The following is a 14,697-nucleotide window of genomic DNA, read 5'->3' as shown; positions in this document are numbered from 1 at the left end:
TTTTAGATTAAAGAGTAGCTTCACAGCTCCACTTCAGAAAAAGGAAGATTCACAATAGACACGAATAGCCTAATGCATAATTGTTCTTGACAGTAAAGCTTAGCTAGTTAGTTGCCTTGAAAGGAAGGCACGCACAGGATGGCAGATATGATCAGAACTGTAATTAAAATAAAACAATATCATGCAAGTACATGAGTCTATTATCATCATCTGATATTAGGTGTAAAGTACTGTATTAATTAAGCAATGGCATGTAGATGTTAGTTCCTTGAACAATGGGATAAGATCATCATTAGAAATTCCAGTCTACACAAGGAAGTCCCCCCATGTTGGCACGCCTATAAACTGCTCTGTTCTCCCAGCACACCGATCAGTTATTTGTACAGACAGCACAGTGATTTTGTGAATTCAATATGCTCGCTTTGTGGGTGATGATAGTGCCACTATTAGGTAGGTACCTTGTGATTTTTATTCGCAGATGGCATGTGACGCATACCACAGAGGTATATTATTATAGACTATTAATTTAATGTCCTATTAATTTAATACAGACATTTGTGATTGTTTTCCTGTAAAAGCCTCGGTTGTCCAGATAGACAAACCGAATCCTGTGTTGGTGGAGTTCAATGGAACGGTAGATTTAAACTGCTCCCGGACTGAATGCCTTGAGCCGTCATTCACCTGGCGTTCACTAGGTGACAAACCTTTCAAACCCATAAAGCAGGAACATGGGTTTGTGTCCTTCAGAAGTCAAGCGCTGACAAACTTTCCACTGGTATGCACTGTTGCGTGTGAGAATCAAGCACGTGCGCTTGAAGTCTCGAGGAAGATAGTGGTTTACTGTAAGTAGCTATTATGTTAACATTCAGAAGTCAGCCTGAAATAAACTTACACAAATATCGCGACACAAGAAGTGGGTGTCCATAATTCCTAACTCATGTGTTACTAACAGCTTTCCCGAGCGACCCTGAGATAACCGGAGAAGATCATCTGACAGTGAGTGCACAGCATACGCTCACATGTACCGCTCGGGACCTTTATCCTCCTGATGTGGTTTCAGTCAAGTGGGTGCACGGAGACAGAAGCGTTCCAAAGTCAGACTTCAACCTAAAATCTGAAGAGCTGGAAGGAAAATCTACAGTCTCCTCGAAATACACATTTACTCCCACTGCTCTGGACAACGGAGGAAACATTACTTGTAAAGTCATCCAAACTATACCAACAGGTCGTGGAGAAAGACCTATTACACGTTCAAGCTCAGTGCCATTGACCGTAAACTTGTGTAAGTATTTAATATAAGGCTGCGCACTTATATTTAAAAGTCGAATGTTACGCCATATGGCAAAAGCTTTCATATATTGTTATACAGCACACCCTAAGGTATTGAAGCAATATTCCAGAGCGCCTTTTACTACTTTTGTTCTGGTAACACTACAGATTACCTCAAGAATATAATTATATCGGGGGAACAAAATTTGACAATTGGAAAGCCACTGGTCCTAACCTGCAACTCCGATGGAAACCCACCTCCCGTCACAGTGTGGACAAAAGCTGGCAAGGTATTAGACAGCACCAAAGATGGCACCATTGTCATTTCGAACATCACCTGGTCTCATGGAGGTCACTATGACTGTGAGGCAAACAACACTGCGGGGAGTGTGAAATCCAGTGTAACAGTGATCATTCAAGGTAAAGAACATGCAAAAATAATCATGTACATGTTATGGCATATACAGTGTCTTCTTGATGACAGATATGCCAATAGGCTATGTATTATGCAAATAGCCTACCATCCATTCTGTGCCAAAAGTAGGGTAGGACTACTGCAGATTTCAATCATCTATTCATAATGTTAATTCATTCACTCGTCCATTTGACCAGTTAGGCTGATCAGTATGTTGACTTGTAGGCCCCCCCAGTGGCACACAGGTGAGGGTCTCCCCATCTGCGGAGCTGCTGAGTGGCCAGAATGTGACCATCAACTGCACAGCTCTCAGCATTCCACCAGCCACCTTCACCTTGTTCAGACAGGACCACAGCCAACCGCTGCAGTCTGGAGACGGCACGTTCCACCTGCTTGACCTCACATACGAGGACACAGGACACTACCTGATCAACATCACCAACAACTGGGGCTATGCCATGGAGACATTCCACCTAAGCGTTGCAAGTGAGTTGGAACGGCACATGACATTGTGAATTTGCACATGAAAATCAGCTGATATAAATGTGGTCACACAGCCAAAATAATATATACATGTGTCCACTTCACTTCTTCAATGTGTCTGCTTTGTGGTACAAATGTGGCTATGTAAGATAATTGTGCTATTTATTGACTGAATTTAGCAGCACTGAGACAATATAATATTATTATAATAATAATTCAGCTGAGACAGTTAATAAAAACATATCAGCCGAACTGTTTTTGCTCACCTCAACACATATTTTATGAACATGCTATAAAAAGTACTGTACATACAGTATAATGCTTACTTAAATTATGTTAGCAAGAGGAACAATAATGAACATTACAAATATTGTAGCCTATAGCCTACAAATATTTAACTTTATACTGATGGGAAAAAAAACTACATTTGTTTCAGCTGTTCACTCGAACACACCTATGACCTATCTAAGCATATCTAAGAACTTTCAACGGCCAGATGCCATGAGATATTTTTTGGAATCCTTCAAGTTCTAAATTACACAAGCAAACAATTGTTTGGCCTATAGTCATGAAACTCTGCATATAACACAAGCTAAAATGAGACCATTGCATGAGCTGCAAGTGCATTGCTGTTGATTAATCTGATTTCCTCTTGGCCTCCTAATGACCACAGGCTCACCTGTCCTGCCTGCAGCTGTCCTTCCTACAGTGGGTTCCGCATCACTTTTGACCGCTTTGCTGCTGCTGTTTCGTTTTTTGAGATCAAGAAAACGTTCAAATGACATTGGCAGTGGCATGGTGGACATAGTGGAGAATGCACTGTGATGGTTTGTATAAATATGCACAGTCCTATGGAATAGAATGAATAGAATAGAATATATACTTTTTTGATCCCGTGAGGGAAATTCAGTTCTCTGCATTTAACCCAATTTAACCGAATTAGTGAACACACAGCACACAGTGAACACACAGTGAGGTGAATCACACAACCCAGAGCAGTGAGCTGCCTGCCCAACCAGCGGCGCTCGGGGAGCAGTGAGGGGTTAGGTGCCTTGCTCAAGGGCACTTCAGCCGTGGTGGACTGGTCGGGGATCGAACCGGCAACCCTCTGGTTACAAGCCCGATGCGCTAACCAGTACACCACGGCTGCCCATGAATCCATATGACATGAATCAAGTCATATGGAGTCGTATGGGATCCAACCAATAACATGGTGCTCCATCAGGGGAATGACTGATGACACTTTCTGGAATAATTAAGGTGACTTATTTTATTTTCTTGTGGCCAGCATTGCTACAGGATTCCCTGACACTATCTTTGGTTTTGTCATGGAGTCAATACTCCAGTCCAGGCCATGATTCCAAGAAGGTGGCTTAGTAGCAAATCTAGGTAAGTTAACCGAGAAGAATTTGTAAACCTGATAACAGAATAGCCTAGGGGGTCTAAAACGGACATGGTTATAGTACATTATTGGCTGATAATGTAATGTCATATCGTGATTAATTTTTTTAAGTAGAAAATGAAATGTTAGGACTAATCTTTTGTATCTCTACAGTACATTTTCATGGTTAATTTGAACTCATAGAAGAATGCCAGTGCCACCTTTGTAGACTCATATCTAGCCCCAACCAATCCACTTCATACTGCAATTTGTTGTGTGCAAGTAAAAAGCCTTTGATGCTCCAAGTACAGACCAGGGGTGTATTCCAAGTAGGTGGTTAAATGACAAACCTGGGTATGTATACCCAGAGGAAGTGGTATAAACCTCCTAATAGAACAGCCCTTTGGCTTTTGTTAAGTTTTGGAGATAATGTACCATGTCAGTTTTAGAATTTAGTTTAAAAATAGCTAAATAGTAACAACATAGTATGTTTATTTTGTATTGTATGTGTTATGTATTCATATACTTAGATGTTATATTAACATAATACATTTAAACTGAAATTTTTGAATATTTTTCAATAAAATACACAACTCTTTGGTAAACTCTTATCTTAGGTTTGTAAGTAATTCCAGCAAGTCAGTTCAAAAGTGAAACCAAAATCTCAGTCAAAATCTCAGTCAGTTCAAAAGTGAAACCAAAATCTTACATTCAATTGTCCAGATTTCCTTAGTTACTAAAATCATTGTTTTATTATCAACAGCAAGGGCTTATGCAAGCTTCCTGATAAACATTCACATGATTCCACGCCAACCATAAGAAAAGGAAACTAGAGAATGGCATGTATTAAATCTGTTAAACCACCACCCAAATTATTTGGAAATGGGGCAATGGACATTGAAGTCCCTAACGTATAATTACTTTACTTATATGGTGTTCCTGCACTCAAACAGATAGACCAGCGTGTGCATGAGGATATTGGAAAGTAAAAGTATCTTGCTTAAATAAGTAAATTACTTAAATAACACAACTGGATCACGGTAGGCTACTGTACACACTATTATGCCTTACATGCTATTACAGTATTCCAAAAAAGGTGGTCTTTCAACAAGATTCAATGTTTAGTAATTATCTAAATAACTTCTTCCTTCAGATAACTTTGAGAGTGGAGTAATCTGTCTGCATGCCTAAACTCATTACAACAACATTTTTTTTGCAGCACACACCATGCCAAGACAAACAAGCCACCAGATGTCACCATACTGATAACATTCAAATCAGACAACCCCACTGCACTGAACCCCATAACATTCAAACGCCTGCACATTCATTAGGTAATAGTCTCACGCACACACACACACATATCTCAGTTATGCAGGTAGCCTTACAGTAGAGCCTTAGTACAGAAAATGCTTTGAAAAGCAAACTTTTACACTCATGTGTGTCTTGAGAAAATTGCTAGATAAAGTTGTCCTGTTACTAGGCCTACTGAAAATATGAGACAGGCTGTTCTGAATTAGTAAAACTTTTCTTTTGAAGCATTTTGCATTTTCAGTTGCATTCCAGACCATGCCAAGTTATAAAGATTGATTAGTTTGGTCTTTCAAACAATTCTTTGGTGAAAGTTCTAAAAATAATGTGCACATGCAGGCAGTTTCCTGTGCATACCAGAAACTCATAGTCCCAAAGAGGACATGGGCAAAATAATTATTGCTGGTGTGCGCAAAAAAAAAGTGTTTCACAATCTATTCAACCTTTCCATTTCCAAATACCCCAATTACCAAACACTTTCACCTGCAGAAAGGAGCAGGCTGAAGTCAAACAGCATTCAGAAGAGTCTGTGCCTCAATTATTTAGAGCCATCTATTGGCCATTCATTGTCATTACAAATATTGTCAAAAGAGCAATAGACTACATGCACGAAAGGCTTTTCCTGTGCGCTCATGTATTTCCAGTGGAGCGTTAAAGCAACACTTTACAAGAGTTTTTTTGTACATTAAAATAATGTTTCCAAAATCATTTTTGGAAATGATTGGTTCATCAACTCATGACATTGCAAACGGCACTTCTGCATTCACTTCGCGGCCCTCTATTGGCTATAACTTCACAGTGTAAGTTTACCAGATTGGGTAGCAGATCTGCAGTTCAATGGAATGAGACGTAAGAAACTACAAATCTCACGCGCTTCGATGTCGCTTAGGCTACATCATACCGTTCATAAAATCATGCAACATACTCTATCTTGTCTGTGGATATCGTTATTTGCTGGATAAACAAATAGTGTTGCTTTAACTGTGTTGTAACGACATCTTCTGTTATATTCTGCTCCTTAAATCTTCACTGAATATCCTGTTTGCCCAATAATAACAATTTCAACACACGCATAAATCTTGCTTTATCGTAACATGCTGATTTCCTACTGCAATACCCAACCAAGACTATGTAGACACTAATTACTGTACATCAGAGCCATATAAAGCCATATCTCTTTATATGGCTCTGCTGTACATTAACTGGATCCACCGTTAACAAACCAGCACACAGAGAGCCTTTAAAAAAACAAAAAAAACAAACAGAGACATAGACGTCATAGATACAGTAACAGTAGTGTGAGCATATTTATTTTTTTAATAAAAATTACTCGGGTCATTCCACCTCAATTCAACAAATGACTTCTGCTCGACCATCTCAGATTTGCTTAAAAATGTTACCACCTAAAGAGTAACCATTTAAACTAACTTAGCCAAAATATTAGTTGGTATAGATTCTAGACAATCTAGAGATTTTTGAACATGGTACACCCCATCTGATTTTTGGCACATTTGCTCCCTCATCTAAATCTGCAGCAAATTTCAGATGTCATTATCTCAAAAAGTGAAGTAAAGTAAAGTAAGTTTTCTGTGAATAATGATTGCTACCTATAGATTGATACTGACTGTGTTTCAATCTTGTGAAATCAGAAAAATTGCGGATTTTTTTCAAACCCCCACATTGGGTGCCCCATTACACAATTTATAAACAAAATGTTTGTCAAATGGTTATGTCTCTCTAGTCTACAGATGTGTTTAAGCTGTCTTTGAAAAGGTAATTAAGAGGTGTCTATATTGCATTTTTGTTGGAAATATTGTAGCACAAAACTGAAAAATAATCAATTTGGATGATATTTTATCTCCCCATTACAGGGGTATGACAAGCTATACCAATGAATTGAACGCATCTCCAGAAAGAGTATGGAATGGGCTTTCAGACTGTGAAATATCAAGATGGTATTATGGCTATGGTTATTGAAATGCCATTTTTTAAATATTGGTCTATTTATAATCAAAATGTTTGTCAAATGGTTAAGTCTCTCTACAGATGTGTTATCTGTAGAGAGACTTAACCATTTGACAAACATTTTGTTTATAAATTGTGTAATGGGGCACAATTTTTCTTCTGAATTCACAAGATTGAAACACAGTCAGTATCAACACATATGACTTACGAATGTCCATGTAGAATCTATAGGTAGCAATCATTATTCACAGAAAATTTGAAGTCTTTAGCTTGAACACTTTTTGAGATAATGACATCTGAACTTTGCTGCTGAGTTAGATGAGGGCGCAAATGTGCCAAAAATCAGAAGGGGGGTACCATGTTCAAAAATGTTTTTCTCTGGATATATTAGGTATACCAAGCTAATATTTTGGCTGAGTTAGTTTAAATGGTTACTCTTTTGATGGTAAAAGTTTGAAGCAAATCTGAGATGGTCAAGCAGAAAGTTTGTCTAAAATCCGTTGAATTGAGGTGGAATGACCCACTCAGTTTTCCTATGGAGTTTGTTTTGTTTTGTTCTAGGTCTTTTAAGACAGCAAATCAAGAACTCAAAAACCTCTTGTCCCCCTGTGTGACTCACCCTGGCTTTTCTCACAAATATCTGTGCAATATGATCTTACCCTGAAAGTCCCTTATGTCTTGCTCTTGTGGTTAGCATAGCTTGGGAAACCGAACTGTGTGAGCATGATGTTGGAGTAGTGCAGGGGCATGCTGCCGTAGATCTGTGCCAGGCGGTTCAGGCAGTAGGAGCGCTGGAGCATGTGCTCCGCCCGGTGCCACATGCCAATGTAGCCGCTCCGGGCGTCCCGCTCCAGGTTCCGGATATCCACGGGCTTTACCAGAACACCAGACGGCCGTGCTTTTGACCCGCCCTGCCGTGCCAAATAGAGCGCCACAGCAAAGTTTATGGCAATGTCATCGCAGTTCTGTGTTTCGTCCACCAGAGTATGCACCTGGCTGGGCTGGTCTTGGAAGACCTGCAGGTAGCGGCGGTGAAAGAAGGCAGCACCCACCAGAACCATGGAGTACCTGGAACAGCAGAGCACAGTCTAAAATCATACGGTCAATACGGCAAGGAATATCTGACCGGATCTCAGTCTGTTTGTCTATTCTTTGCTTTTGTCCACAAATCATTCATCCTGTTCACTTTGCGCTTGGTGGGTGTGTTGCTGAGGGCCCAAGTCAAGTGACTGTGCAGTATTGATGTGGAACCCCAGAAGGGGTGTGCCAGCAGCCACTGAAATATTTGGTGGATCTTGACCTTACCAATATGGCAACCAACCCCTGATACAGTGTGCCTGTGGGCACTGCACATAGTACATATTCTATTCTATACTCTATATTGTAGACTGAACTGACATGTAGAGGAAAAACTGAAGGGCAGAAAGAGGCACAAGACATGGAGTTAGGGCAATCCTGTGAGCAGGTACAACGTGAAAGTGTGTGAGGTGTAATGGTAAGTGCCCTACCTGTCACCTCCACCTGTTTCAGTGTCCTGAAGCTCAAAGCTGCCGTAACTGTAAACACCAGAGGCTGTAGTCACATGCTTGCGTGGTACAAAACCAACAATCTGATCAGAGAATTGCTGAAACATAAACACACACAAAAGATTATATGATCAGAATAAAAAAGATTGAATTTAAAGGGGAAATTATCCTTCAAATCTACTGGCACATAAATGGCTTCCATAACAGCTATGAAAAATATGACATTTGAAATATGATTGATTTTACCTTCCAGACAGAGAAAGCAAAACTAATATCAGGAACACTGACCAAGGTGTCATCATCCACCATTAGCACGGCTGTAGCAAACAGAGAAACAGAAAAAAAAACAGAAAATCATGAATAGAATTGGGTGGAACTGGACCAGCGGGTTATTCTTCAAACTAGCTTAGACCTAGTCAACTTATTGCATGATTAATGGAGACACTGATCATGGAAACTTGAGTTCCAAGAACCCAGCCCAAATTAGTAGACAAGCCAAGTAGTCCAGGTTTCATCTAGAATTAGGCACTTTATACTGACTCATTTGACTGCCATCAGTAAAGGAGACAATTAACATAGCCTACTCATAGAATTATTGGCTGGTTTAGAAACAGGTAATGTAATGCTGTATGTTCTGTAGTAGGCTGGTTATTCGGGAATTTTACTGCATAAACATTATTTGTTGACTTGGAAAACAGGGGTCGTCCAGATGAAGAGCACAAATGACTTGCTACTTTCCCCTAGACCCCGATCTACTCAGAATATGGGTAACTTTTCACATTTTAGGTAAGCCAAGCCTACATGTATACCATCTGTATCTATCTCCGAAAAAGGCTGCAAGCGGTTGCGCATCAGATTGACGCTTTGCTCCTTGAAGACTACGGGCACAGGATGCGGACCAAGGGAACCCCATAAATGCTGTGGTGGTCGCTCTCCGATGTTGTTCCACACGATAACAATCTGTCTCAGATGAGGCACTGCCTGGTAATGGTTGAGGAGTTTAAGAAGGATGTCTGTTCGGTTGTACGTCTGTATTACTATGGTAAAGGAATCCTTCAGTGGAGGAGAATCAGCTTTTCGGCGTAGAACACCCATTACTCCGCCATCATCTGTATCCACAGCCAGGGGAAGCATTGAAGTCAAAGATGCCCCAATCAAGATAAACAGAAGTGCAAATAGTATCAGCTGCGCCTTTCGAAGTGGGATCATCCTACAGACCCTAAAAAACATGAAGAGAGAGAGTGGCATTAATGGTAAGCTATACCTTAGCACAAACTTTCAAAGCAACACACGAATCAAGCGTGAACCAAAACATAACTTAATTTTAATTAACAATTGGAGTTGGTATGACGTATTTAAGGTTCACAGCACATTTGTCGAGTTAATGAATTAAAAGACTTGGAATTTAATTTAGTATCGGTTGAAACACTACCTCATCATGTTGTTCTCATATTTGAGAGTTCCCACTTCCTCTCAAAGTAATTGCTGCGTCCACCTCTGCGCAGCCGTGGTAGACTGTCCAGACAGCGCGCAACAAACCCAAACATTTTTAATTTGGCATTATAGGCAGCAGTTTTCAATTACAATGTTTAGAAACCAACCTCTTGGTCCACACTGCCCAGGCAGTAGCCAAATAGAAAAGGGTTTGTTGAGGCAGAGCGCCTGATAGTCCTAGGATGTTTTTAAAATGAACCATTACAGCATCTGAGAATACAATTTTGCAGGATCGTGTGTGTGTGTGTGTGTGTGTGTGTGATTGCACCCATATCTGTCTGTGAGGAGTAATGGATAGGTCATGCCTCTGCTTTGTGTGTCAGGTCCAGTTGATCAAATACAATCATTCATGTGAGGACATGTGGATTCAGAGGAATTCATTTGTGGTGTTACAGCCTAACCAGAATAGCTACGGCAAGGTTACCGCACAAGTAGGCTAGAAATTATAAACTGTCGAAACTTTCGCGCTACTTTTTAAACTTTTCTTGGCCACTTAGGCTTGTAGAGCCCATTCTCTGCTTTTCTGTATATTTGTTCCGCACTGGAATACGTACTGCTGCAAACGGCGCAGCTCCTGGAGTGTTTGCGACAGCTCAACAACCTCTGCTGGATCTAGGCTGGATCTTGCGCTATGCGTAATGATAACGGTGTGCGTTCTGGAAATTCCCTGCCATTACAATTATTACTTCATAACATCTTAGTTGAACAAGATTGAAGTTACTCTGTTGTCATAATCCATCATGGCCTCTGCCAATAAGATGCTGTGTTGTCCCACAGCTCCTCTCTCCAATGGATTGGAGATTCCGATACTCGGTCTGGGTGAGTACTTTTCAAGTAGCCATTTAAAGTTGACTTGGGATAGCAACGGCGTCGACCCATTACCAATTTGTGGAAACATTACTTCGTAGCAAATCCCTGTCCTCAAAACATTTTGTTGTTAAGCCATCAGCTCTGCACGTTTCGGAAAGCAGTAAATGTGCAATCAAAACTAAAACTTCTATCTGAAACATGTTCAACAGTAGGCTACATGTAACGTTAATACCAAGACCTTCTTGATACACAGTCTCAACTTAGGCTACAACTCTAATATAGTTCTGCAGATGTAACACTATTTGCTGTCTTTCGGCTTCAGGGACTTCGCATGATGGTGGATACTCTCACGAAGCGGTTGTTTACGCTCTTCAGGAGTGTGGTGTGAGGCACATCGATACTGCTAAACGTTATGGTTGTGAAGAATACCTGGCGAAAGCTGTCCAGGAGAGCGGCGTCCCACGCCAGGATGTGTGGCTGACGACCAAGTTATGGCCAGGAGACTATGGTTATAGCAGCACCAAACAGGCTTGCAGAGCATCATGTGCCAGGTTGAGAGTGGAGTACCTAGGTATGAGTTCCATTGTTGGGACTGTTGTTGTTTCGCACCATCATCACGTATTTGGTATGATGTGGATATAGACACTCTTCTCTGCCCCCTCAGACTTGTACCTGATGCACTGGCCTGACTGCATGGCTCCTGGCCGATCCAATAGAGAGATGAGAGCAGAGACTTGGAGGGCCCTGGAAGAGCTTTATGATGAAGGTGCAGGGTGAAAATATTGTTCTTATATCTGATTGTCTAAAGAGTCACACTCTGTGTCATAATTTACATGTGTGCATAATATGACAGGTTTGTGCCGGGCCATCGGAGTTAGCAATTTTCTCATTCCTCATTTGGAGGAGTTGAAGGAGGACTGCAGTATAGTGCCCCATGTCAACCAGGTTAGTGTGGTTGTTCAGTAGATGTTTGTGTCATTGATATGTGTCTGTCATAGGGCCCACATTTTCTAGCAGAGCCCCTGATTTACACGACTGTTGGGAAGTGTGGGGTCACTTAGAAATGCCCTAAACATTAAAACAATACCAAGTCAATCAAAAATACAGTATAGATAGACATCATTAATGTAATGTTGTAGATAGTCTGGCTATCGCCATACTAAGCTCAATCTTTTAAGACTGAACATTAGGTCTGTTGAATAGGCTAGTTTGTGACTGGACCCAAAGGTTATGGACAGGAAGCAGGGGAGATAGATGTGCAGGTTTCCAGCCTGATCTACTGGGTGAAATCCAAATTTGCCAGCAGGTCTGGCAGGGTTTACCCAGTCTATGTTGTAAAGGGAATGGCTGATTTTTAGTGCAATATCTACAGAGGCCCATTATCAGCAACCATGTGTCCTATGTCCCAGCAGCACAGTGTGTTTGCTATTCTGCATGTATCATTTTAAAAAGAAAACTGATCATTAGAAAAACCTTTTGCAACTATATTAACATAGCTGAAAACTGCTAGCCTGGCCATGCCCATCTAGATCTCCTTTCAGGGAGATTCTAGTTTGGAACACCATAGTTCACTAACGTTTGCATCGGTCGGCAGATTACCTGCCCAATCAGTGATAAGAGGGAATGGCGCTATAGTTTTAAAATGGAAAATGGCTTTAGTGAACGGTAGTAGGAATGCCTGCAGACATCAAAGATTGCTGAGTGAATGCAGAAAAAAATGTGTGATTTTATTTACAGCTAAGGTAGGCCCACATACAGTACATTCCTAACTGCCAGTGGTATTTATTGTCAGTTTGTAAAGTTTAGGCGAAGTAGGAAGGTAGTAATGTTATGAATCCCTGAGAAATGTGATTGGTTAGGCTGGACCAATGATTTCAACGTTAGTGCAAACGATTTACGCTGCCAAACTGACACCCTATGTGTGTTGTTGCAGGTTGAGTATCACCCTTTTCAGCAGCCTGAGGAGATTGTACAATACTGTCAACAGCAGGGGATTGTATTTGAGGGCTACTGCCCCCTGGCCAAGGGCCAGGCTCTCAGTGATCCTACTATTCTCAAGATAGCTGACAAATATGAGCAGACGCCTTCCCAGATTTGTATACGCTGGAGCATACAGGTAAATTCACCATTATACTTCTTTAGATCTAGAGGAATGATTTAGATAAATGCTGTTTGCAGATTATAAACTGAAGAAGAGCATGTTCTTTGCAGAATGGAGTAGTCACAATCCCCAAGTCCACCAAGAAGAAGAGGATTCTTGAAAACTGTAATGTGAGTGGGATATTGCTTTAAGCTTTACACTCCTCATTATCTCTAACAACCTGATTGACATACTGTATTGCTGTGGTCATTTTGGGGATCTGGGTTTTGTCTCCTTATTTCCTTGTATGATGACTACATTCTCTTCACCCATGACATGTTTGGTTTTGGTCCAGTGGTGACTTCCATGTATCCATTCAGAGCTTTAGGTCAATCATTGATCCTGTTATGAATTACTCCGGAGTTATTCTGCATTTTCACTACATTAACTGGAATGTATATAAACATATACATTGTGTCCTCTGTCATTCCTGGCTTTTCTTCTCCTCTATTACTCTGTGCCTTCCTGCTATAACTGGCTTGGCTCACACTCCAGGTTTTTGGGTTCCAGTTAGAGGATACAGACATGGTGTCACTGAGAATGTTGCATGATGGGAGACATGTGACCTGGGATCCCACACACGTGCCTTGACAGAGGTGCCTTAAATTACTTACTATCTGTGCCACTCACAGTAGAGGCTGATTAGACGTATTGGCAGATAAATATTGTCAATTATTTCTTGTTAATCAGTGCTTGACCTAAAGTGATTTAAGAATGTAGGTCTGTTGGGCCTCTAGCAACAAAGGTGATCAATATCCTTGAGAATTACAATGTATCCGATATCAACCCCATTGTGGGAAATATCTGTCCATAAACGTTTTTTGCTAAAGAAGCTGTAAAACAATACATACAACTCTTTATGTTCACCATCAGTCAACCACCATAGAAAACCAGGCCTCCATATTCAGTTCAATGTGTACCTGTATTGTTACTAGCAGACATGATGTTTTCCAAGTGCTTATATAGCACCACATTGAATTATTTGTGATTGAATACAGGGTTGTAACAAGATTTGTATTATCCATGTGGAAAGTGTTTCTGTAGTATATGACAATATACATCAATTATGTCAACCAGTGACAGAATAACTTGGTCTACATTGATTAGAATGATTAGTTGTGAAAATGGAATGTATTCATTTTAGGCTGCTTGAACACTGATTCTGTCAGGAGATAGCATAGGTGAGTGGAACCTAGCTCAAACGTCAGCTAGTGTTCTGTATGAAAATGTAAAGACTTCTGGAGTGATGACTTGCACATCTGATCCCATGAAGTTAGTTTAAGTAGTAGCAGTTGGTAATTAGTAGTGGACTGTTAGCATTATGAAGGGTAATTCATATATTAACTTGGTTTTCCTGTGCCCTTTCAAAAGATCTTTGGATTTTCCCTAACAGAAGAGGACATGGAATCCATCAGAGGACTAAACCGTAACAAAAAAATAATTCACTTGAGTTACCCTGTCTGGAAAGGATAGCCACATTCTTCTCCATTTATGAACCTTATTACAAATAAGAAATTACTACTGCGGGTTATCCACCATTTCACAGGAAACGAGACCGGTTAATCATTCTCAGCACAATCAAACTCTGATATTCAGAGCAATGGAATGTGTTCTTTCATGAAATTGTTTAACATATGGTAAAATATATATGCAAAGGATGCCATTGAAGTGTAAGAGTGACAACGCTATTCAGACATCTGTGACGACACCTCAGTGCAGTTTGCTGCACATCTCTGTGCCTCATGTAGTGTGTGTGTGTGTGTGTGTGTGTGTGTGTGTGTTTGTGTGTGTGTGTGGATGGTTAGAGGTTCTTGCAGTGCTGTGCTTATGCAGTCCATTGTTTTTTAATATGCAGCCCAGTTAAAAAAATGTGCTTCAAATAAAATTTAAACGTCAAATTTGG

At 40.5% G+C, this 14,697-nt stretch overlaps 2 protein-coding genes across 5 annotated transcripts; both read left to right on the top strand.

Annotated features, from left to right (window-relative positions):
- Positions 1-386: 386 nt before the first annotated feature.
- vcam1a (vascular cell adhesion molecule 1a) lies at positions 387-4,133 on the top strand. Its single transcript, XM_062518165.1, has 6 exons — positions 387-450; positions 579-842; positions 953-1,282; positions 1,438-1,689; positions 1,910-2,170; positions 2,841-4,133. Exons 1-6 carry the CDS (start codon positions 414-416, stop codon positions 2,990-2,992), a joined length of 1,296 nt encoding a protein of 431 aa, XP_062374149.1. The 5' UTR covers positions 387-413; the 3' UTR covers positions 2,993-4,133.
- A 5,113-nt stretch (positions 4,134-9,246) lies between these two features.
- On the top strand, positions 9,247-14,696 carry zgc:110366 (uncharacterized protein LOC550476 homolog). Of its 4 annotated transcripts, none has more exons than XM_062518192.1 (9): positions 9,247-9,603; positions 10,622-10,663; positions 10,977-11,225; positions 11,319-11,420; positions 11,508-11,599; positions 12,588-12,770; positions 12,866-12,925; positions 13,305-13,390; positions 14,166-14,696. In XM_062518192.1, exons 1-8 carry the CDS (start codon positions 9,360-9,362, stop codon positions 13,383-13,385), a joined length of 1,053 nt encoding a protein of 350 aa, XP_062374176.1. In that variant the 5' UTR covers positions 9,247-9,359; the 3' UTR covers positions 13,386-13,390; positions 14,166-14,696. The 4 variants fall into 4 exon arrangements, with proteins under 4 accessions (XP_062374176.1, XP_062374160.1, XP_062374169.1 ...); XM_062518185.1 differs by having other exon boundaries at positions 9,250-9,603; positions 13,290-13,390; XM_062518176.1 differs by lacking the exon at positions 13,305-13,390 and having other exon boundaries at positions 9,249-9,603.
- Position 14,697: the final 1 nt, after the last annotated feature.

This window comes from Sardina pilchardus, chromosome 2 (genome assembly GCF_963854185.1).
Source record: "Sardina pilchardus chromosome 2, fSarPil1.1, whole genome shotgun sequence".
In the NCBI taxonomy this organism is placed as follows: Eukaryota; Metazoa; Chordata; class Actinopteri; order Clupeiformes; family Clupeidae; genus Sardina; species Sardina pilchardus.
This window is presented reverse-complemented; position numbering and strand designations above follow the sequence as displayed.